The sequence below is a fragment of the Leopardus geoffroyi genome, chromosome A2, assembly GCF_018350155.1.
Source record: "Leopardus geoffroyi isolate Oge1 chromosome A2, O.geoffroyi_Oge1_pat1.0, whole genome shotgun sequence".
Classification (NCBI taxonomy): Eukaryota; Metazoa; Chordata; class Mammalia; order Carnivora; family Felidae; genus Leopardus; species Leopardus geoffroyi.
In genome coordinates, this window is record NC_059331.1 from 65966165 (window position 1) to 65991865 (window position 25701).

Here is a 25701-nt window from a genome sequence, read left to right on the forward strand (position 1 = left end):
TCCACAAACCCCCACCTGATGCTTCCAGGCGGAGGGAAAAAGGAGCCAGTTTGAGGGGGGGGGGGGGGAGGTTGAGGCTTCCACCCCCAAAGCACAAGCTGCACCCAGGCCAGGACACCTCCCTCTCCCCGCGTCGTGCCCCAGATGCTCAGGTCTCTGGCTGAACATCCCCGCAGCCGCCACTCGAACGGGCCATCTGGAGGTTTGGGGCCCAGCAGACGACCACGTGGCACCTGCTTTATCCCAAACACCTCTTCCCACACGTCAGAGGCAAGACCGCACCACAGCGACAACCCTCTGGAACCCGGAAGCCGTGGCCGAGGAGGACACGTGGCGAGATCTTCCAGAACACGCCGGTGACCCCAGTGCAGACACCCCCCCCCGGTGACCCGTCGTGGTTACTGACCACACGGGTGCCAGCTCCGCCTGCTGGCATCCGACGTCCACGCTCCCCCATACCTGGTGGTACGGATGGTGCAAGAAGGAATCCGGGCAGCCAGCTAGAGCCATGGGCTCCTTCTTCAGCACCTGCAACAGAGACAGACCGTGAGAAGCAGCCAGACGGGACACCACGGTCACCGCTCGCAGCTTGTTCCAGGGCGACACATCCGAGCCGGTGGCCCCGGACACCCTCGCGCGATCAGGCACTCAGGTGGGAGGTCTGCTCAAGGGGTCCCCGCTTTTCTTCTCACACAGAGACCGGCTACGGAACCCTGGGAAGGCCGTCCGCACGGTCACAGGATCTATGGGGCGCAGGGGCCCTCAGAGGGGTGTGGGGGGCACCGGCCCCCCGCGGAAGCTCCCAGGGACCGCCGGGCTCCTTTGGTCATTACAGATATTAACACCCTGAAGACCTGATCTTCCTTTGGGGAATATGGATTGGGCCTCATTCCAATCAAGCACCGAGGAAGCTATGTGTGGTCGGGGTCTCCCGGGTACGGCCCGTGTGTATGCTGACTCTCCCAGCCGCAGCCGAGATCAAACCACTGTTACGGGCATCTGACGCCCCCACTGGTGTCACACTCTCCCTGGAGGCACGGTTCTGTGACTACAATCTCTGACAACGACATTCACAGAAATGGACTTCTGAACGCACATTAAGCCTCTCCTCGCTTCTGTGTGAGCTACAAGTAACATGAGCTGTATTCAAAAGCCCATCGTGGGGGCGCCTGGGCGGCTCAGTCAGTTAAGCACCCGACCCTTAATCTCGGCTCAGGTCACGATCTCGCAGTTCGTGGGATCGAGTCCCTCATCAGGCTCCACACTGACAGCACAGAGCCTGCTTGGGATTCTCTCTCTCCGCTCCTCCCCAGCTCGTGCTCTCTCTCTCTCTCTCTCTCTCTCAAAATAAATAAACTTAAAAAAAAATTTTTTTTTCTTCTTAAAAGCACATTGGCTCCTACAGTGAGATCCCAATAAGCACGAAACACAGACCCTGTCATTTTCGTTTTTAATCTGCTGCGGCACAAACCACATGCCTGATGCATACAAAGCAAACGGCGAATCTCCCTCCCCTCTGACGCAGACGACGGGTGGGGCGGGGAGGTTAGGGGCAACCAGCAGCTTGGCCGGGACTCGGACGGGTCACCCGTTTGCCTCTGAACGCAAAAAAACCAAGGCCAAACTTCCATGAAGCGAGCTTCTCCGAGATCCTTCCTTCTAAAGCTCAGCGGTAATCAGAGAGCAGGGGAGGATTCCGGGAACAGAGAGGAACCAGGGACAATGTCTTCTCATGTGGAAATCATCGGACGCTGAGAACATTTTCAGGAATGGCAGCAATGAACGCTCTCCATCATAATCGGTCCCAGAGGCACCTGGACCATCGGCCCTTCTTCGGCCCAGCCCCGCTGAACAATTCATAATCCCGGCCACAAGAGGCTTTTCTCGAGCCTCTGCGTTTGTGGCTGTCTTTCCCTGCTCCACCACCAGCTACCTTCCTATGCCCTGTAGGACTGAGCTCAGGGATCACCTCCTCCAGGAAGCCCCCTCAGACTGCCTCTCGCCAATCAACACTGCTCCAAGATGGCTCGCTCAGTCAGTGTCCACTGGGCTTCTGGCATCTGGATCCAAGCCGGTTTCACAAAGAGAGCGCTGGTGGTCATCACCGTCAACCCCTTTAGAGCAGGAAGAAAACACAGCAGCTCTAGGACGGCCACCCCACCATGTCCAGGAGCCGCCTCCAACAGGACTACCCGCCTCTCCTACGGTGTCCCCAGACGAGGCCCAGGGACAGGCAGGTGTCCTGCTATTCTAGAACACAGGGTCTCCTCTGAGGCTGCCTTTTGGAGGAGCAAGAACAATGAACACTAACAAGAATCCCTACAACGAGGCAGCAAGGAAACCGAGCTTAAAAAAACACTTTCTGGGGGCGCCTGGGGGGGTTCAGTTGGTTAAGCAACTGACTCTTGACTTCAGCTCAGGTCATGATCTCACGGCTCATGAGACTGAGCCCCACATTGGGCTCTGTGCTGACAACGCAGAGTCTGCTAAGGATTCTCTCTCTCCCTCTCTCTCAAAACAAACAAATAAACTTAAAAAATTTTTCTGCTCCTATAACTCAGAGCATGGAAGGTCCCACTTCCCTGAAGTCGTTTTACTACAAGAAAAATAAGGACTATTTAGTCAGTGGCTCATTTCTCTCAATGAAAGAAAAAAGGAGAATGGAAGAAACAGGACAGGCAGGAACTGCCCGGGACAAGATAAACCGGAGGCTGGGGGCAGTCAAATCAGAATCAATGCTGCAGACAGTACAGTCCGTGGACGCAAAATCCCAGGAACGTGGACAACAGACCCCAGGGAGAACGCACCAAACAGAGTGGCAAAAAGGCTGAACAGTCTGCAATCCGGCGCAAAACTCGGGGTGCAGAGAACAGCGCCCGGCTGTGAAGGGAACACCACCTTCCCCAGCCGATCTCGACCCCGCACCTCTCACGCATCTGGGGCAGAGTGAAGATTCTCTGACCAGACAGTCTGAGTTTTTCAGAATTCAGAAAGGAAGACTCACGAAAGCTTCCCAGGGGAATCCTGAAAGACGCCAGTGGGGCCTAAAAGTAAGGACATTCATTCTGTCAACCAAAATAGCAACAAAATCGGGGCGCCTGGGCAGTTCAGTCAGTTGAGCACCCAACTCTTGGTTTTGGCTCAGGTCGTGATCTCGCAGTTTCATGTGTTCGAGCCCCGTGTGGGGTTCTGCACTGACAATGCAGAGCCTGCTTGGGATTCTCTCTCCCTCTCTCTCTTTGTCCCTCCCCCACTCGCGCTGTCTCTGCCTCTCTCAAAACAAATAAACCTAAAAAGAAAAATAGCAAAAAATTCGAAGGTAAGACCCAGTCATGGGCTGAAGCGTGTCCTCCCCACAATTCAAAAGTTGAAGCCCTAATGCCCAGGACCCACAACGTGGCTGTATTTGGAGGTGGAGGTCTTTAAAGATGTGATTTGCTTAAAATGAGGTGTTAGTGTGGCCCCCGAGTCAATGTGAGGGGACCTGAGGACACAGATACACGCAGGGGGGCGACCGCGGGAAGACACGGGGAGAAGACGGCCGTCTACACGCCAAGGAGAGGGGCCTCACGAGGTCCCAGCCCTGCCCACACCTCGATCTCAGACTTCAGCCTCCAGAGCCAAGAGGAAATAAATTCTGTTATTTGAGCTGCCCAGTCTGTACAATTCTGTTAAGGCGGTCGGTCCTGAAAAACTAATACAGACCCAAGATAGGAAAACGCTATTAAATTGCTATCTCAGCTAAAAGGAACAGAAGTGCCCTAAATCTATAACATCCACTACCAGGCAATTATGTTTTCACTAAGTGTTTAGGATCCTTTAATCCATCTGCACAGAAACCAGAGAATGACCTGTAAGAGGCTGCTAGGCTGAAGGGAAGAGGGTAGGGGCAATGGAAGCCCTAACAAGATGGCGGGAGTGCCCCATGCGGTAACTTGCCACTCTACTGCATGGGCACGGCTGTGGCTGGTCACCTCTCTCCAGCCTTGGGCAAGGCCAGTAGCCCCCAAGCCTGGAAACCTGTCTGGCCCATAAGTCAACCTGGGCCTATGGTAGCAAGTCTCATGCGTCCGTGTGTCCAGCATCCAGCCGTTTAATCCCAACACCAACCTAGCTGCTATTCTGAAAGTACTCTGGGGAAGTGGTTGACATCTGCAATCACTGGACTTTTAGGCAAAGGGGATTACCCTCCCTACAAGAGGTGGGCCTCGTGCAATCAGCTGAGGGCCTTAAGAGCAAAGACTGAGATTTCACAAAGAAGGGATCTGACCTCAAGACTGCAGCAAACTCCTGAGTTTCCAGACTGCCAGCCTGGCCCAGGGATTTCAGACTTCTCAGTCCCCAACAATCACGTCAGCCAATTCCTTAAAATAGATCTCTTTGTACGTACACACACGTGTTCGGTGTCTCAGGAGAACCCTGACGTATACACCCCAGCCAACCACGGCCAGATCCCAGGACCACACGTGGTGTCTCCTGTAGGCCTCCCCAGTGCCCATCTGAGTCTGATGACTCTGCCTGGTCAACCTCCCAGCCCCCGGCCCTTCTCCAAACACACCCTCCACCTTCTTCAGCCCGCAGCCTCCTTTCCCTGAGCAGGCTATTTTTCTCCCCTTCGCCCACATCCCTGCGGGCCTTGGGGAGGGGTTAACACCCTTCTGGCCCCTTAAGGACCCTCTCAGCACCTGTGCTAATGACTGCCCTGTTGCCCCATGCCCCCTTCTGCCACTGCTCCCCACATTCCTTCCAGCTCACTCCGTGCCCTGCCCAGCCTTGTTTGCCTCCGGAACTCTTGGACATGTTCAACACGTGGAGACACGTAACTTTCCCCCGAAGCTTCAAATTTAATGGGTGTTGGAGTGCCAGAAATATCACATACATATGCCAATGTTATCACCTAAATACGACCTTTGAAAGCATTTACCAAATGAGATTGCTTCTCAGTCAGAATAATAGACATCCCGTAAGTCCTGCTGAGTAGCTCCCTTTGGGATAAGAACACTATAGTTTGATACAGTAAGAAGATCAGAGTAACTCGAGTCTCTAATAAAATGTATCAAACCCAGAGCTCTCATTGGATTTAACGGTGAAAGATAGAAAGCTTTTCCCTTAAGATCAGAAACAAGGTGAGGATGTGAGTTTTTGCATCTTCTACTCAACATAGCATTGGAAGTTCTAGCTAGAGCAATACAGAAAGAAAAAGAAATAAAAAGGCATCCAAATTGGAAAGGAACTAAATACAATCTCTGTTCACAGACGACACGATCTTATCCATAGAAAACCCTAAAAATTACTAAGATGCAGACATAATTAGAGTTAACAAATGCATCAAAGTTACAGAATATAAGATAAGACACTAAAACTAGTTATGTTTCTATACTCCAACAACAAAAAAATCTGAAAAAGAAATGAAGAAAACAAATCCATTTGAAACAGCATTGAGAATAACAACTAGGAATATATTTTCCTAATGAGGCAAAACACTTGTGTACTAAATATTACAAACGTCGCTCTAAGACTATAAAGGAAATATAAATATGGAAAACATCCTGTGTTCATAGCTGGGAATATTTAACAGTTTTAAGATGATGACAATACCCAAAGCAATCTACAGAGTCAGTGCCATCCCTCACAAATTCCCACTGGCATTTTTTTGCAGAAATCGATAAAACCTTTCTAAAATTCATATAGACCCTCAAAGGACCCCAAACAGCCAAAAAAAAAAAAAAAAATCTTGAAAAGGAAGAACAAGGTTGGAAGACTCACATTTCCCGATTTCAAAACTGACTACAAAGCTTTGGTGATAAAGACAGTGTGAAATGGCTAAAGGGCAGATGGACAGACCAATGGAATACAACAGAGCCCACAGAAAAAAACCCTCACGTATGATGGCAGGCTGATTTTCAACAAAGGTGTCAGGGCCATTCAATGGGGAAAGGACAGCCTCTTCAACAAGCAGTTTTGGAAAAACTGGATATCCACATGCAAAAGGATGAGGTTGAACTCCTTTCTTACACTATCAATGAACATTTATTCAAATGGATCAAAGACCTAAACCTAGGAGTTAAAACTGTAAAACTCTCACAAGAAAGCATAAGAAAAAGTCTTCATGATGTTGGATTTGACACAGACTTCCAGTTAGGACACCAAATGCATCAGCAACAAGAAAAGACAAATCAGACTTCATCAAAATTAAAACCATTTGTACCAAGGATACGATCAAGAGATGGCAAAAACCCATAAAAAAGGACAAAATAGTTGCAAATCATTTATTTGATAAGGGATTAATATCCAGCATATATAAAGAACACCTACAACTCAACAGTGAGGAAACAGGCCACCAATTTTAAAAATGGCCTTGACTAGACATTTCTCCAGGGAAGATATAAAAATGACCAATGAACACATCAAAAGACACTCAACATCACTAGTCATTAGAGAAATGTAAATCAAACCATGGTGAGATACCACAGAGAATAAGCATTGGCGAGGATGTGGAGAAAGTGAAACCCTTCTCTGCTGCCGGTAAGAATACAAAACGGCACAGCCTCTGTGGAAAACAGTATAACAACTCTTCAAAAAAATCAAATGGAGAATTAAGATGTGTCCAGAAATTCTATTTTTAGGCATAAGCCCCAAAAGAAGCAAAAGCAAGGACTCAAACAAGTACTTGTTCACCTGTGTTCAGAGCAGCATTGTTACAATAGCGAAAGAGTGTAAACAACCCAAGTGTCCATCAACAGATGAATGGATAAGCAAAAGGCAGCATATCCATACGACAGAATATTATACAGCCTTGAAAAGGAACGCAAGTTTGATACACGCTACACCAGGCTGAGCCTTGAAGAAGTTATGCTAAGTGAACTAAGTCAGTTGACAAAGGACAAATGTTGTCGGATCTTGCTTCCACGAGGCCGTCTACAAACAAAATGTAGAAGTGAGCAGGGGCTCAGGAGAAGGGAGAGTTAATGGGTACAGAATTTCTGTCTGTGATGATGAAAAAGTTCTAGAAATAGACAGCCATGGCGGTTAGACAACGTTGTGAATGTAAGTAATTCCACTGAATTGCACACTTAGGAGGGCCTAAAATAGGAAATTTATGTTTTATATGTTTTATCCTCTTTTTTATTTTATTTTTTAAGTTTATTTATTTATTGAGAGAGAGAGAGCAGAAACAGAATCCTAAGCAGGCTCTAAAACATAAGTGCAGAGCCCAATGTGGGGCTTGATCTCACGAACTGTCATATCATGATCTGAGCCAAGATCAAGAGTTGGATGATTAACTGACTGTGCCACCCAGGTGCCCCTATCTGCTTTTTTGAAACATAGAAAAGATGGCTGTCCAATGAGCTTCCTTTAATAAAATTTAAAACTTTTGCTAATTTTTTTTTAAATGTAAACATGAGATTCTGCAGAATTTCTTAGGATGTTAAAACTTGAAGTAGATAAAGCAAGGCTTGCAAATATCACTTCTGTACAAACTTTTTAAAAAATCTTTTTTCACGTTTATCTTTGAGACAGAGAGAGAGAGAGAGAGAGAGAGAGAGAGCGTGCGCATAAGTGGGGGAGGGGCAGAAAGAGAGGGAGACACAGAATCCGAAGCAGGCTCTAGGCTCTGAGATGTCAGCACAGAGCCCGACGCGGGGCTCAAACTCACAAACCGCGAGATCATGACCTGAGCCGAAGTCGGACGCTTAACCGACTTGAGCCAGCCAGGCGCCTCTCTTTTTAATTTCCAACATGCTTCCTGGTCACACCAGTTTTACCACTTGGAATTGGTTAAGACTTGTCCGTTTTGGTCTCTCTTGACCAGCAATGCCCTCTCTGCTCTGTGACTCTACATCACCCAGCTGTCTGGCAGGCGAAACGAAACCCCCACCGCAAGCCCTTGGTAAAATCCATCTTGCCACCGGTACCTGACAAAGACTGGGACCACGGTCGTGATCTGTGCTCTCGTGGAGACTGAAACCCTCATCCTGCTCCTGAGCAAAAAACTTCACTTCTAAACGTCCTACAACAATACAGGCTCGATGACACACCGTGCCACTTTGTAAAGAGTTCCACATTTATTATTTTCTTACGTGGATTTATTTTTGAGAGAGACAGAGCATGAGCAGGGGAGGGGCGGAGAGAGAGGGAGACAAAGAATCCCAAGCAGGCTCCGGGCTGTCAGCACAGAGCCCAACGTGGGGCTCGAACCCACGAACGGTGAGATCATGACCTGAGCCGAAGTCGGACACTTAATCCGCTGAGCCCCCGAGGCGCCTCACGAGCTCCACATGTAAATCATCAGCTGACTTATCAAAACGATGTGCTTTGTACAGATACTGAGGAAAAGCCTCCTAAGCTGGTTGCTACTAGAGCTTTCTGTAACAATAAACGGCATTCTAACCGTTGTAGAATGACGAAGAAATTGTACCCGTGACTGCTGTCCCGTCTTCCTTCAATTAAAGAGGCTTACTGCTACGTTCATCTCGCTGTGTGGATTCCATATGTCCTTTTAATTATGAATCTGTCCTTTGCCAGAATCCCATTATAAATAATGTATTGGAGTCTATCCATTTTAACGGGGTTTTGAACTTGTGATAAAAGTTTAAATAATCTTCACCACGAAGCCTGAACTTTCTTCCTTATTAGACGACAGTTCAGAAAAATAGTTCAAGCAGAGCCAAAGTCTGCTGATGCTAGAGTCAACATTTTTCTCAACAACGTCAATATTTACACTTCTGGGTCCAGCAGCTGGACTTGAACATGCCTTTGTTCTTCTTGTTTCATGTTTATTTTCTTTCCATTTTGAGGGCAACTTCTGCTAAATGACGATGACAAGACCATCCTAAGATTTTAAATGTTGCACCCCAAACCGCTTTTTCTGAGTTTCTCACTGAATCTCTGGAGACCGGCAGGCATACCTATGCCTTTCTCATCACAACCTACTGGGAATTACGCTCGTGGCCGATTTCAAGTGTCTGTCAACCCTTCCCATAGCGGGGACCCCATATGCTACAAATGTCAACTGTGATGCTGGCAGGCGCAGCGAGGGACCCGGCATCTCATGTACACCCGGCTCTTATCACCTGGCAGAGTGCTCAGCGCGGACTCAGGATCCACGCGATCCGCTCTGATTTCCTCCTCTGCTCTGTTTTCCTTACTGAACACACGTGACCTTGATGTCAGCTGCGGCGATGGGATTCGACCCACAATGTGAAGACAGGTTCAGATTCAAGTGTGTACGTGGCGCCTCTCGCCTGAAAGCTCACCGCCTTCTGTGGCACGCACCTGCTGCCCACCGGCCCCCTCCCCCTGCCCGCACCCCTCCCCTGCCTTCCTGGTCCGTCCTGGACGTGGCAAACACCTGAGCTCCCGAGCGCGTCTCCTCCTCTGACCTACTCTTACGAGAACGCAACCAGCCGCCTCCAAGACCCCTGAAGTCACCTGCAGGGTGGCTTCCCTGCTCCACCGAGGACAGCACACACTGGGGGACTCTTTCCATCTTCACTTGACCAGAAATCTAACATGTGCATTTCACCCTGCTGGGGAAGCCGAGACTTACTTTGTTCCCTCCGGCATGCCTGTTTCCTACTTTCTCCTCACTGCCTCCTCCTCAGGACACTCAGGCGACAGCCTGGTGGCCCTCGGCTCCTGACACTCCGCACAGCCCAGTGCCAGCTCGTCGCCCTGCGGCCCTGCCCCACGGCCACAGCCGGAGAGCGACTAAATGCCTTCTTGATCAAGAACTTGGTCTTGTTTCCTGCTCCGCCGAGGACAGCACACCCGGGGGGGCTCCAACCAGACCAACCAGCGTAACTGCCGACGCGCAGGCTAAATAAGAACATTTGATTTGGAAGTAAAAGCAAGTAAATAAATGAAAATAAAATTGAAAAACAGAAGCTGCAAGTCTTAAAATAAATCACGAGGGGGGGGGATGGGGGAGGGGGGTGCCTGGGTGGCTCGGTCGGTTAAGCGACCGACTCTTGATTTAGGCTCAGGTCATGATGTCACGGTTCGTGGGTTCGAGCCCCACTCTGGGCTCTGTGCTGGCAAGGAGCCTGCTTGGGATTCTCTCTCTCCCTCCCCCTCTCTCTAACTCCTCACCCGCCTGTGCTGTCGCTCTTAAGAATAAACTCAAATAAATGAATAAGTAAATCACTGCGGGACTTTTTAAAAAGAAAGCGATACCTCCCATAAAAGCCGGGGACCCTGCTCTTTACCAGGACCAACATTCAGGATATATTAAGGTCATCGCTTACAGAGCTGAAAACAGCACATTCACCTTCTAACTCATAATAAAGGCATTAGAAGAAACTAAGAATACTTCAAACATCAAAGGGAAAACAGAAACCAGGTGACGAAGGTAGCATTCACAATTTATTCAGAAGATGGGTGTCAACAACCCGATTCCCTTCGTTTCAAAATAAGATCCGAAGTATTCCAATGTAAAAAAAAGAAACATACTCAAGGCACACTGAAACAGAAATGCTGTGAGAAGAGGGCCAGGAAGGGAGGGGCAGAGACGCAAGAACAGGACACAAAGTGACGAGAGAGGGGACAGGGCCAGCAAAGTGCAGAGCAAAGACACGCTAATGTACTGCGGACAGCAGAGGGCATGTTCGTGACGAACAACAGTGCTCAGCCTTTCTCCTCCAAACAAGAAAACATCCACATATTAGAATCTTAAATGAATGGACAGAATACTTCGATAAGAAATTTACGTGAAAAACAAGAACTCCACGCACAGAACAAAAGCAAAAGAATATGGTATTTTTTTTAATTGTGGTAATTTTATAGACATTAATAAAGAAAAAAATTTGGGGGGTGCCTGGGTGACTCAGTTGGTTAAGCGTCCAACTCTTGATCTCGGCTGGGGTCATGATCTCGTGGTTCGTGAGCTCGAGCCCCAAGAGGGGCTCTGCACTGACAGCACGGAGCCTGCTTGGGATTCTCTCTTCCCCTCTCTCTCTCTCTGCCTCTGCCCTGCTCTCTTTCTCTCTCCCTCTCAAAATAAACAAACTAAAAAACTTAAAAAAAAAGAAATTTGGACGGGGCGCCTGGGTGGCTCAGCCGATTGAACATCCGACTTCGGCTCCGGTCATGATCTCACGGTCCGTGGGTTCGAGCCCCACGTCGGGCTCTGTGCTGACAGCTCGGAGCCTGGAGCCTGCTTCGGATTCTGTGTCTCCCTCTCTCTCTGCCCCTCCCCTGCTTGTGCTCTCTCTCACTCTCTCAAAAATAAACATTTAAAAATAATTAGAAAAAAGAAATTTGGAGACTTTAATGAAATTAGAACTTTTATTTAAAATGTACGCCAAAAATCAGAACAATCTTAAAAAAAGATCCTTAGGGTAGAAAACTCTGGAGATAAAAAGGACGGAAGCCTGTACTCCTCCCACCTTCGCCCCAACATATAAAGAAAGCCATGGACTTAGATGTTCTTACTGTCAATTATTTCCATTTGTCAAGACAGAAAAAAAAGAAAAAAGAAAAAGACAGGATTTCTCAAGTGCTTGCTGAGACCACGTAGTGGGCTGGGCAGGGATAGTTACGTCTGTGTTCAAACACACGCACACACACACACTCACCCTAGTATCATTCCCGCGGTTGACAGGCGTGAAACGGAGTGCAGTGGTCAAGGTCCTGGGGCCAGTGATGGGAAGGGACAGAGGAGGTAACAAAGGTCAGTCCAGAAGTACACGCCCACAGTCCCATGGTTGTTAAACTGTGGTCCCCAGGCACCACCTGGGCACCTGCAATACTGCAGCCCAGACGATGATCCACTAAATCAGAAACTGGGAGTGAGTCCCAGGGGGCTCCGTGTCTCTGGCCAAGCCCCAACCACAGGGCACCTCGGGTGCCTGGGCTGCACCCCAGACCAGCAAAAATAAAATCCTGGGGACACAGGTGTGGTTTTAAGCTCCCCAGTGTTTCCAAAGCTGAGAACCGCTACTCTCCTCTCTTTGGTTTACATTGTTAATCCTTTTTTATGACGTGTGCAAGGGGAACAGAACTGGGAAAAGACTGCAATAAAGCCTCGAAGACTCCCAGTTCGCTTTCTGGAAGCTGGGGGGTAAACCATATCATCAGTTCCTCAAAATGCTCCACCCGAATCCTAAGGGCCAGATCCCCGGCTGGAAGCTGTAGCTGGTACGTCCTCTGCCTTTTATGAATCTACCCCTTTTTCCCATGGAAACAGAACCACTCTAGAACACCGATCGAAGGGTGAAAGCGGGAGACGCGGCAGGCCAGGACCCATCTTGACGCCCGGCAGAAGAGATGGCTTCATCACCGCAACGAGGTCTGGACGTGACCGTACGTGGGAGAAGGACCTTGGGCTTCATATTCTCAGCCTTTGGTAAGAGACTTGTTTGGAATATTCTATTCAAGAGCCCACAGTGCCTTCCACCCAAGTGCTTTGTTCAGCATCCTGACCGAACACAAGCTCGAATCCTTGAACAAGCCACGTGGAGACACTACTTCTGTCCCCACCGGACAGACCAGGAGCCCGAGCAGAAGAGGCTTGCCTCTGGTCACCCGTGCCAGCCAACTGTGTGATCAGTCCCTGAGATCCTCTCTGCCCCAATCCAGAGACCAGATGCGGAGTGCCCAGGAACGGGGTCCGGTCCACACATGCCAGGAGAGGCCGACGGTGGACACTGACCCTCTGTTTCCAGCAGCCCCAGCCCATGGGCACCGGGCCTGAGAGCCGGACCTCCCTCCGCCGTGGTTAACGCACAGGGGTGCAATCGTATGCTGAGTCCGGGATGGGGCTCCTAATCCAGTTCCTGAAGGCTCCCGTAAGGACTGACCCCATGGACTCGGACGCATCGCTAGAAAAGTCAAGAAACAAACGAGCCACAGAGAACAGCTGAGACGATGCACAGGCCCAGCGGCCTCCCGACTTCCGTCAGAAATGCATTACCACGGAAAACAACAGTGTCCTCCGGATCGTGAAACGAGGGGGTCGGTGAGAATGCCACGCGCCGCCTCCCCAGAAGTGGTGGGATACTCCCTGAGCAGATGGCGAGAGGGAAGCCACATTTGCACAGAGCCCCAGACAACCCTGACACCCATAAGGGGGCCGTCCGCCCTTCACAGATGGGGACGTGCGCTCGGATACGAGGGACAACCTGGATGGACCTCGGGGTCAAGTGAAGCCCATGGGACCAGGCACAGGCGGCAGGCCTGGGAGCCGGAGCAAAGGAAGGATCTCCTGCAGAGGAGGGCATCGACCTTGTGTGACCAGGGAGACACCAGGGGGAGAGGAGAAACCGTCGTTCGTTTTAAATTTAAAATGTGGGTTATTTACACATACACCTAAACTTGGGGTCCTTTTAAAAGAACTTGTTTTCCAGAGCGCCTGGGGGACCCAGTTGGTTAAGCGTCCGACTTTGGCTCAGGTCATGATCTCACTCACGGTTTGTGAGTTTGAGCCCCGCGCTGGGCTCTGTGCTGACAGCTCAGAGCCTGGAGCCTGCTTCTGATTCTGTGTCTCCCTCTCTCTCTGCCCCTCCCCCTCTCATGCTCTGTCTCTCTCTGTCTCAAAAATAAATAAACGTTAAAAAAAAATTAAAAAAAAAACTTGCTTTCCAGGGCGCCTGGGGGGCCCAGTCGGTTAAGCATCCGACTTCGGCTCAGGTCATGATCTCACGGTTCCTGAGTTCGAGCCCCGTGTCGGGCTCTGTGCTGATGGTGCGGAGCCTGCTTGGGATTCATTCTCTGTCTGTCTGTCTGTCTCTCTCTCTCTCTGCTCCTCCCCTGCTCATGCTCTCTCTCAAAATAAATAAGTAAAAATAAACTTTAAAACCAAAAAAGGAAACATAAAGACCCTCCTGATGAATAATCGCAACATTCTGTCCTCTGGCACGACCTGAGTAACTCACCACCAACGGAAAGACACCAGATCCCTCTGGGGAGGCGACAAGCCACATAGTGAAGTCAACGTCTTTTCTCATATTCCGAGGACTGCGGGCCCTCCCCACCGGCTTCCCTGGGCCCAGGCCCCCGTCACCCCGCGATCCCTGCACCCCAGCTCGTCTACCTTGGTGTCCCCAGGGGCTCCATCATCCCTACCATGACTATTTCTTGCACTAGGAAGAACACGGGGCGGGAAAGGTTTCTGTCCATTGCTCCTCCCGCAGCTGTACTGTCTGTCTGCAAACCTCAATGAGACAGATTCCAAATTCGCTGCCCCGAGCTCCGTCTGGAAACCCCACGGCCCAGAGACACCCCCGTCGCACAGGTCCCAACCCGCCGAAACCTGAGTGCCCGTCCCGGAACATCCGCCCCGGACACCGGACTTAACAGGGTGAGTCTCCCGCCCCACAGCCACTCAGTCCGCCTGCACAACGTCTGTCCCTTCCCTCCTCTTGTCCCACCGCCACACGGTCCCTGCCTCTCTGCTGCCTACCAAGCACCCCACATGCCCACTGAACCCACCTGCCAGCAAGAGCTTGTCCCGGGCCCTGCCCTCTGCCTCCCCCGCCCATCCTCAGTGTACCCCTTGGCCATCCCAACAGAAGTGTGGTTCTCAACGCTGCTCTCATGTCACAAGTCATTCTTTCAAACTCCTGGCCCCAGCCCCCCCTCCCCCCCACCTAACTAGCCCACCTAACTAGCACCCATACCTTAAAGAACCGTCCAGGTGACAGGCAATATCCGGGCAGAGGGCAAGGCGGGGAAATAAGGCACAAGTTACCCCCAGCCCCAAGGATCTCCGCCCTCCAACCTTCTTACTGATCCGAACCTACGTTAGCTGGACACAAGGGTACGTCTTTTTTCCAGTGAAGCCGGAAACGATCTGAACGCTCTATGTGTCCATCCATCACAAGGATGCCAATGTGCGTAAGTCCATGAACACCACGTCCGTGTGCACGTGTCACGCGAGGTGCGTGGGTTTCTAATTCGATTCCGCTCCAACGCGGCTACGAAATTATACGGGAAAATACTCACAACGCATCACGTCTTCTACAACTACCTGTTCTCTCCGCTCCCCGAATCCACCCGGCCGGCCCTGTCCCCGCACTCCTGAACCCGCATTCATCCAGGATCCAGGCTCCAGGCCTCCGGCACCTGGCATGGCCACCCGTTGAACTCAGGGCCCATGAACACCTCCCAGGACGCCAGGACACCACCTCGCTCGCGTGCTCCTGCTTGGTCTCCACAGCAGTGAACCCGGACGCTGAGACCTCTAAATACTGGGAGCCGTTACCCAGTTCTCAGACCCCCTCCCTCCGGCGTGAAGCTCCTTTCTCTCTGTCCCTGTAACTATCACCTTGTGTCTTTTCCAGGACCCAGCCCCCAACTCCCACCAAGCACACACCCGACTCCTGCCCGCTCCTCCCCCGCCCCCCGGCCTCTCTGAACCAAGTGTCCACCCTTAAAGGCCCCCACTGCTTCTCCCAATCAGCACACGCAAACGCCCTCCGCCCATTGGCTCAGGCAGAGACACTGCATCATATGTGAGCCCAGCCCGCTCTCTCCCCCACACGCCTGCCGCCCCCCGGAGGCAGACCCTAACTGCCACCCCCGACCAAGTGTGGTCCGAGCGCTCGGTCCCCGTACCCAGCTGCTCGACTACAGACCTCCCGGCAGAGAAGCCGGGGTGGTCCTCTTAAAATCAAGCCCCCGCCTGCACTGCTCTGCCCTCGGATCCCACGCTGCCAGGGACTCTGGTCCTCAAAACAGCTGCTGGATCCCCTCCAGACTCTGACAGGCAGAGACACAGGGGAGGGAGGAGGGCACTGGGGGCGGACGGGGAGGATAGAGGGGCGAGAAGAAGAACGGGCCACAGAGCAGGTCAAACCACGTCTGGAAGGTGCTTCATCTGGCTACACGCTGCGTCACTACGGGAAGCCGCATAGTTGAACTGGAGGAAAAGAAAACCATTTGGCGGCACGTAAATCCCGTCTATTTTACCAGGAGGTCCTTCCCGCTCCTGTGAACTTGAAAGGAAGGTCAGAACAGGCTCCGGCCGTCGGTTCTGATTGTTGCATCCTCGTCAGGATTAAGAGCCAGGCCGGAGCGGAGCCAAGGCCGGGTTCAGGCCCCGCGCCCACTATCCCGTGGCCCACAGATGGTCGCAGGGTCCCTCCTCACCCGCCAGGTGGGAGTGAGATGCGGCTGCCTGACACGGGCGGAGGTCATGACCGCTGCTGGCTCAGGTGCTCCTGACCCCTGACTCCTCTTCCCTCGCGGTTCTTCTGTCCACGCCACCAATCCGTTATCCGCTGCCCTCCTACACAGCTTCTCGCTCCTCTAAGGGAAAGCTTGTATTTACCCCAGTTAAAAATCACCCCAGTGTAGATAGAGTCGAGCCCTGAGGATCATACCGTAAAATCTTGGATTGCGAGGAACTTGTCCTGCGAGGGTTCCGCAAGACGAGCAAACGTTTCTAGCAAATTTTAACTTGATAAACGAGCGATGTCTTGCGATACGAGTCGTACGGGACACTGAACGTCACGTGATCACAACTGAGCTACAGGTCCTTGAAGTGCGCTTTGAGATACGAGCGCTTTGGATGACACGCGTGTTTCCGGAATGAATTATGCTCTCAAAAACCAAGGTTTTACTGCAAGATAATGTATCTTCTTAAGGGTTTGGCCTGGACGAGATGCGCTAAATGCAGGAACACACCTCGCAGGAGGATGGGTGTCTCCTATCTCTGCAGGTGGGCACGTGTTACCCGCGGGGCGAGGAGGGGGGCGCCGGACAAACCCACACGGCCCACCTGGACACCCACTGCCCCTCAGCAGGACCCTGATGGCAAGTGGGGACACGCCTGCCTCCGGGGCCAGGCAGGAGGGCAGGCACCTCGCTACTGTAAATCACTGCTTGGGGGCCACGTGTGGTACAGACTGACATTAACGAGGCCACACCAGAAAGGGAAGGCTCCATGGCGGGGGCCGAGTCTGGGCCAGTGGTGGGAACTGGGGAGCTGGGGAGCGAGGAGGTGGGAGGAAGCACAGATGTAGGGGACACGAGATACTTCAACAACGCAGGATGGAGCCCCCAAGCCAGGCCGGGAGAAGCAGCAGAAAACGCTCAGGGTGGGACCACGGGAAGGAGCCCATTGCTGGACACTTGCTGGGCGTCGACTTGCATTTTCCTCTTCCTCCCCCTCCTTCTGGCCAGCACGTGAGGCCATGTGCAAATGAGGAGCCCACAGCCCAAGGTTTAGGCAACAGGTGCATTGAGGTTGTGGCCGGGACTGGGGCCTCGGGACCAGAGCCCTCTGGGGATGGAGGCTGGTCCAGGTAAAAACATAACCTTATCCGTTCTGGCCACATAGACTTTGAGGGAAAACAGCTCTGGTCTCGTGGACAGGGCGGGACCCACCCCCCAAAAAGGAAAAAGCTACTGAGGCCATTTCTTTCGCAACCATCATGGGAAGTCCTGACTCTCACTTCAGGAAGACATGCTAAATGAAAATACGTATTTTTTAGAAACTCTGCTTTTCTCACCTAAATAAAGGGTCAAAATGGATCTCTACAACCTAGAAGACACTAAAAATTCTTCAAACGGCACAGTTCTAGAGGTTTACAAACGCATTAATCTCTTTCCCATGCGACTTGGATTTTTATCAGAAAATTCCTTAACGTCTTGGGGCGCCTGGGTGGCGCAGTCGGTTGAGCGTCCGACTTCAGCCAGGTCACAATCTCGCGGTCCGTGAGTTCGAGCCCCGCGTCGGGCTCTGGGGCTGATGGCTCAGAGCCTGGAGCCTGTTTCCGATTCTGTGTCTCCCTCTCTCTCTGCCCCTCCCCCGTTCATGCTCTGTCTCTCTCTGTCCCAAAAATAAATAAAAACGTGGAAAAAAAAAAAATTAAAAAAAAAAAAAAAAAAAAGAAAATTCCTTAACGTCTAATAGTAAAACAGAATTTTAAAATTGTTCTGTTTAAGGGGCGCCTGGGTGGCTCAGTCGGTGGAGCGTCCGACTTCGGCTCAGGTCATGATCTCACGGTTTGGGAGTTGGAGCCCCGCGTCGGGCTCTGTGCTGACAGCTTGGAGCCTGGAGCCTGCTTCGGATGCTGTGTCTCCCTCTCTCTCTGCCCCTCCCCCACTCATGCTCTGGCTATCTCAGAAAGAAACATTAAAAAAATTTTTTTTAATTGTTCTGTTTTCAAAAAAAATAGATTTGTATCTATTCTGGCCACACTAGTCCTACACTATGGGAGTCACAATAACGAACCACGAAGGGGCACCTGGGTGGCCTGGTTGAACATCCGGCTCTTGATTTTGTCTCAAAGTCATGCCCTCAGGGTTTCATGAGTTTGAGCCCTGCTTCAGGCTCTATGCTGTCAACATGCTTGGGACTCTCTCTCTCTCTCTCCCTCTTGCTCTGCCCCTCCCTCTCCCCCCCACCCCCACTCAAAATAAATAAATACACTTAACAAAAAATAACAAACCACCAAGAGTTTTTCTTCCGAAGTTTGTAATTGGCAGGATCTGTCATTTTTGAAACATGTTCCCCCACTGGCCCGGACGATAACTAATAAAAACTAATAACATTGGTCACAATAACTAAGAAAGCGATAATCTCTGGGTGGAGCCCCCACATTCATCACACTCCCTCCGGACCCTCAGATATCAACTCGCTTGTCTACAAAGCGATTCGTCAAAAGAAGCCCTGACAGGACAAAGAGGAGCATGTCCAGAATGCCACCCTCCTCTCTCCATCCCCCAGCCCAACTTCAAGACCCAGGTCTGCTGCTTCTGAAGGCAGGGGATGTTTAGATCGAGCATTCGACCAGCGGGTACTTGTTATCGTAAATCCCATCACACGTTACTGCATCCTTCCATCTTCCTTTCATTGAGACTGTGAACTCAGAAAAAATGACCCCCCCCCCTTCGACCCAGAACATTCTGCAGCAGCCTGCTGGCCCAGCCACTCCATCAGCAATAGCATCCCCAGGCTGCCCCTACTCCCGGAAAGAAACAGGGAACATGTATTTCTTGACAGTTGGAATGTCTGAGCCACGGATCACACATAGGAGCTGCCACAGGGATCCCCACGGGGAAGCAGCCTGAATGGGGCTCCCTCTGCTACCTCAGGAACCGAGTCCCCCTGGCACACGCCAAGGCACAGAGTCCTCTGCACAACTTCTAAGACGGCCACAGGCAGCGGCGTGATCCGTGCTGCTCTTAGCGTTCCCGTGTGAAGCCACTTGGAAAGCTGATGAGCTACCATCTCTGGACAAGGACTGAAGAGCAAGAAAGATATTTCCTCATTGCTTCTTTTCTCTTTTCTACTGTAGCAGGTGCACACATGAAGGTCCCCCTTTTCTCTTTCTCTACAGCAGGTGCACACAGGAAGGTCTCCATTTTCTGTTTTCTACCGCAGCAGGTGCACACGTGAAGGTCTCCCTTTTCTCTTTCTAGTACAGCAGGTGCACACGTGAAAGTCTCGGCTTCCTCTTTTCTACCCCAGCAGGTGCACACAGGCAGATCTCCGTTTTCTCTTTTCCACCGCAGCAGGTGCACACGTGAAGGTCTCCATTTTTTCTCTTAACCACAGCAGGCGCACACAGGAAGTCTCCTTGTCATTGTCCATCCATGCGTCCATCTCGGGGCAATCCCGTTCAACAGAAGCTTCCGTGACTGCAAACACGTGGAGCCTGGTAAGAGTCACCCTTGGGCTGACACATTTAGAAGTGCCAAAGTATACCAGCCTAAATACCCAAGAGCGGCAGAAACCTACAGTAATTATAAAACCTAGCTTCCTACCACTAGTCCCCAGTGTCCGTGAAGTTCGGCCACGTCCAATGCCAATTCCAGAAGGGTTATGTTTTTATGTCACAAAGATACACGAGTTCCAGTCTAACGACGCTGACCACTTTAACAGGACAGGAAAGACATTAGCTACCTTAGACGATGAGTCACCCAGGCCCTACCTTCAGCCTAGGCTGACCCCCATATCCCAAGATAACTCACTGGTGACCGAAAGGATAGGCCCTTCCAGACCAGTCTGGGCCGTCTGAGAAGAAAGTTAAGTCCAGGAATCATCTTTCACCATTGGAAACGTGAGTGAAATAAATAAGATAAAGATAGGCTGACAGCATCCCCCCCAATGGTTTGCCCCTGACGCTACAGACCAAGCAAGAATTAACTAGGTGCCACCCATGTGCCTGAGGCTCCCAATCTTAAGACAGAGACAGCGCCCTTGGCACTTTATCCACATCGACTTGCCTTGAACACTGTCCTCCCGACCAGTTGTACACCTGCTCTCTCCCAGCCCAAGACGCACGCGACCAGTAGACTCACGGCAACGTCCCAAGACAGACGCCTGAGCCCTTGGCAGGAGGAGATCACATCCAGAGAGGGGGATGGAAAGAGGAACACACTTTCCCACAAGCCTAGAAGGAAGTGCACACGCAGTAAAGCAAGCATTCTACGCCCGCCATAGTGGAACAGCAAAAGCCTGGTTGAGGTCCCCGAGGCTTACCTTCAATACTGCGTTAAACGCTCTTCCCCTGCAATTGTCCAAATTGATTTTGATGCTGTCACTGCTCAAAAAACACTGAGCTTCCAGGAATAATGCCTGTTACCTTTGGGGCGCCTGTGTGGCTCAGTGAAGCATCGACTATTGATTTTGGCTCATGTCATGATCTCATGGATCCTGAGATTGAGCCCTGCATCAGGCTCTGTGCTGTCAGCTTGGGACTCTGTCTCCCTCTCTCTCTTTCTCTCTCTCTCTCTCTGGAAATAAATAAACATTAAAAAAATTTTTTTGCGGGGGGAGGGGGGGAATGCCTGTTGGTTAACCGTCTGACTTCAGCTCAGGTGATGATCTCACGATTCCTGAGTTCGAGCCCCGCATCGGGCTCTGTGCTGACAGTTCAGAGCCTGGAGCCTGCTTCGGATTGTGTCTCCTCTCTCTGTCCCTCCCCTGTGCACACTCGCTCTCTCTCTCTCTCAAAAGTAAATAAACATTAAAAAAAATTGTTTTTAATTTTTTAAATGCCTGTTAGCTTACACTTAAGTACTCAAATACCCAAAGTTCTCAGAAACTTGTCGATACTGCACATGTTAACATGATGCAAAGGCCTCCAATCCCTCTTGGCATCATGAAGGTAATGAGGGAGAGGTGGGCAGCTGGCGTTTCTTCCCCTCACTGTCACCTTCCGTGCCAGCAGCGTCCAGTGGGAGCTGAATGAGCCCCGACAGGTAATGAGGCCGTGCATGTGCACCCTCCACACCCCCAAGGGGGTGCAGGGGAGCTGAGTCTCCCCTGCACGTGGCCACAAGGAGCCTGTGTTCCAGGAAGGTGTGAGTTTCCAGGCTGTGACAAGGAGCCGAGCTTGGGTGGTGCTGGCCGGACCCAGCTGGCATGAGTCCCCCAGCCCCACGCAGTCCTGTGGCGACGCCCCACCAGGGAAACCACCTGCTAAGGAGATTACAACGGGACCCCCGACTCTCACAGCATAAACCCGAGATGTCCAGAGCACAACTGAAAATCACCTGTCACTCCCAGAACAAGGTCAATGGTGCCCTGGAACGAGATGACCACGGATGCCAGCACGGTGAGGACTCCGGCTGGAATGGGCAAGAGTGTCCATGTGACCATCCTACAAATGCCTCCATGACAATTGCACACATTCTTGAAACAAACGAGAGCTAGAGACCTGCATCTCTAAGGGACTTACAAGTTGGGTGCAAACAGATTATTTTGCTTCCTTCAATGTTAGTGAGTTTTAGATTCCTTCCACCCTCGGGGAATAACGTGCCAAGACCCCAACGTATCTGGACCCAACAGTGCAAACAGCTCAATCAGATATTTATCAGATGCACCAGCTGACGGGGGGGGCGGGGAAGAGACGAGCCACAGGATCCTGGCTTCTCAGCACAAGGAGGAGAGAAGGTTCATGCAACCCCAGCATCAGGGCACACTGGGTCAAGCGCCCCAAACGAGGCAGAAATAAAACAATACGGGCACCCCACGGGAGGACACAGAAGTCTGCCAAGAGGCTGCGAGGATGCTTTCAGTGGGGAGCACATGGCAGAAACACAGTCAACAGGGGAGCAACGGGAGAGCGGAAAGAGAGAAGCAGGCACCATTAGAAAACTCAGGAGACGACAGGAGTCCAGAGAGGAGGACACACGCCGAGGTGCATGCCAGTTCCTTCCAGGTCTGTCTTCGTGGGGGCCTGGGAGGCTCAGTCGGTTAAGCATCCAACTCTTGGTTTCGGCTCAGGTCATGATCTCACGGTTCGTGAGTTCGAGCCCTGTGTCAAGACTCTTTGCTGACAACACGGACCCTGCTTGGGATTCTGTCTCCCTCTCTCTCTCTCTCTGTCCCCCACCCCTCTCTCAAAATAAACAAAAAACAAAAAACAAAAAAAAACCAAACTCCCTTCCTGGCTGGCTGGCCTCAAGCTGTGGCACAACTGGGACTCTCTGCTCTTGAAAAGAGGAAGACAGAAGTCACTCCATTTACAGTTAGATTCTTAGGAGGTGTGGTTTTAAATTATACTGTAAACAGGGAGGTGCGACTGGTCAGCACAGACGGGCAGAGAAATGGCTTCCACCTCCTGTCCTGCTACACAGGTTACACCCACCGCAGCCGTAACTACCACCATCACTCCCCCCCATCCCAAGGCTCCAAGGCCCAGAGGGGCGCCCTCCTGCTGTATGTTGAGGGGCCAGGGGCCCGCACCGCTGGGCGCAGGCCCACCTCTGCTGTCGGGAGAGAGCACGCTCTGGAGGCGAGGCCCCACAGAGGGTGCGATGCCGCCGACACGGGGTCTGGGGGTGCAACGCTCTGACCCAAGTCGACTGCGAGAACAAAACAAGCAACTAAAACCTGGGGTCAGAGGATGGCTAAGCTCAGAGGCCTCCGTGGGATCAAGACTAGGACAGTAAGGGGCGCCTGGGGGCTTCAGTCGGTTAAGCATCCGACTCTTGATTTCGGCTCAGGTCATGATCTTGCGGTTCGTGGGATCGAGCCCCGAGTCGGGCTCCAGGCTGACAGCACAGAGCCTGATTAGAATTCTCTCTCTGTTTAGGCCCCTCCCCGGCTCATGTGCTCTGTTTCTCTCTCTCTCAAAATAAATAAATAAACTTTAAAAACAATTAAAACAACAAAAAAGAAGTCGGGCAGGTAAGACCATCTGTATCTTTCCCTCCCTTCCCCTAAGACCCCAAAATAAACAGGGCTCTTGGGATGCATCGACAGTGAAGGTGGGAGGGAGGGCGGCCCTAATGCCCAAATGATCCCCCCCACCCTCACTGACAGCCTTCGACCCCGCCCCTCCAGGATGGGGATTCCCATGCTGGCTCCACCCAAATCCAGAGCCCAGGTCAGAGCCACCCTGCAAACCAAAGCCTGTGATTTATTAATTTCCCTGTTAGCCACTAACTGGGTCCCTCTCAGACCCTCTTATTTCATGTTATGGCATCTTCCCAAACCCCCAGGGGACGGGGCTCCGACTTGCAGATCAAAGAGAAGTGAGCTCATTTTATTCTTAATATTTGTTTTTTAGAGAGAGCGAGAGACAGAGTGTAAGCAGGGGGAGGGTAAGAGAGAGAGGGAGACACAGAATCTGAAGCAGGCTCAAGCTCTGAGCTGTCAGCACAGAGTCCAACGCGGGGCTCGAACTCATGAACTGCGCGCGAGATCATGACCTGAGCCGATGTGGACGCTTAACCGACTGAGCCACCCAGGTGCCCCTGAGAAATGAGTTCTAAAGGGAACCTCTTGCTACCAGAATGTTCCATGTGTGCAGGGTTGTGGCCAGACTGCAGACCCCAGTGCCCCACCTGGGACAGTAGCTAGTCCAAACTGTGCTCTCTGGAACTAATCAATGACTAGAAAAAGGTCAGGAAAATGAGAACCAATGCAATGCTTTATCTAATACGTCATAGGTCATGTTCAAGTTAGCGGAGCCTAACGTGGGGCCAAATTAGTTCTCTTTAACGCAGGGGATCATAGAGGATGGGAGGAGCCGCACCCCGTCCCTGGTGGGGTCAGCACTGCCTTGGAGAAGATGCACACACTAGACCACCCAGCGGAATGGCCTGTGCCTGCAGCCCACACACCTGCACGCCCCCCGGCTCCCTCCGTGTCCCGTGAAAGTGCATTTTAGACTCATCTGGCTAGGACTAAGGGTGCAGTGTGAGGCCACAGAGAATACAAACTGGTTTTTAAAAAATCTAAGACCTTCAGGGCACACAGGTGGTTTAGTCGGTTAAACGTCCAACTCTTGATTTCGGCTCAGGTCATGATCTCACCGTTGGTGAGTTTGAGCCCCTCGTCTAGTTCTGCGCTGACAGGGCAGAGCCTGCTTGGGATTCTCTCTCTCTCTCTGCCCCTCCCCCACTTGCACCCACGCTCTTCTCCCCCCCCAAATAAATAAATAAGCATTTAAAAAAAATACAAAAAACAAAATCTAAGACTTTCTACCTCGGACTCATCCCTGGAGAAGCCCATCGCGAGAACTGTCATTGACCACAAAGGCACCCGTGTCTACTGCCCAGCCATCCCCCAGACCCAGCGGGCTCCAGGCCCCCCAAGCACCCAATGGGTCCCACACATGCCGCACGAGAAGTCACCACATCAGCGTTCGGGTCAAGAAAGGGTTTTGTGGCTACAGTGTTTTTGGACATGCCGTCCCTGGACCAAACTTCGGGGACCCACCATTTAGTCCCTACACCTAGTGACCTCGCTGGGCATGCAAACTCATCCAAACAGGGGACGGACAGCCCCAGACCCAGCTGCCCAGTCCCAGAGGGTAGACGTGACATGCCCCACACGGTGCCTTCCACGTCAGCAGACCCCCACGCTTTAGCTGCCACGGATAACTAGATTTCAGGCCCCAGGCAGGAGGATGAACTGTGAAACGAGGCTTCGTTTCATTGCGTGCCCACGCCAAGACGTCCCTGATGGGGCTGTCGGAATCCAGAGGCTGGCGGCTTTGATGGTAACAGGTAAGACCGGGACACGGGGTGGAAGCTGAGCAGACAATCAAAGAAGTGGGGACAAGCGTGATCAGGGACGCCTCGGGCCTTTTTCCAGGTGTGTTCCTTCCACGCTGCCATCAGCTTGCCAGGGACAAAACCAGTCCCAACCCTCAAGGAGTCTCGGCACGACGCGTAACAACCCCGAGGCACGGATGAAGGAGCCGGTCAGCGGAAGGGAGCACAGGGGCCACGAGGGATGCCCACGGCCACGTGGGAGCATCAGCCCGACCCACGACACCAGGTACCTTCCTTCCGTACCACGCCTGCCGGAGCTTCCGGCACGATGTGCTCGCCGAGGAAGGCGGAAACAGAGGCAAGACAAAGCACCTGTGCCCTGGGTGTGGGACATGGATGGGATGGGGGCCACGATGAGGTTACTTCTCCCATCATTTCGTTCCCCACGCTGATTTCTGCAGCCTCCAGGAAGAGCCAGATAGGACGCTTCTGCCCCTTTTCTTCATCTCCCACTGGTTTACAGAAACCAGTCTGTACCAGTGGTGGTGTTCCTCCAGGACTGGGGTAAAAGTCCGATGTCGCGGTTCATGGGCAGCAAGCCTCGCTCGGTGGGACGGGGGCAGGAGCAGGGAGGCCAGAGCTAAGCCCGACTCCTTGTGGGGAACATGGTCTCCATGAGGGCTCACTGGCTGGCGAGGGGCAGGGAGGGATCACACCCCAGAAAAAAAAAAATCAACTTTCGTGTTCGCTATCCAGAGAGAAAGAAACACGAAATGTCCACGCGTGCACCTTTTGAACCTG

At 51.9% G+C, this 25701-nt stretch overlaps 1 protein-coding gene across 6 annotated transcripts in view; it reads right to left on the reverse strand.

Annotated features, from left to right (window-relative positions):
• GRB10 (growth factor receptor bound protein 10) overlaps positions 1 to 25701 on the reverse strand; it is a 185221-nt gene that overhangs the window by 124307 nt on the left and 35213 nt on the right. For 3 of the 6 annotated variants that reach the window (XM_045494287.1, XM_045494288.1, XM_045494289.1), the window contains exon 3: positions 460 to 528. The exons of 2 other annotated variants lie outside the window; for them this stretch is intronic. In XM_045494287.1, the coding sequence (XP_045350243.1) occupies positions 460 to 510 (51 nt within the window). In that variant the 5' untranslated portion in view covers positions 511 to 528. Of the gene's footprint in view, positions 1 to 406; positions 529 to 25701 lie in introns of all 6 variants that reach the window. One more of the 6 variants, XM_045494290.1, reaches the window with a different exon arrangement.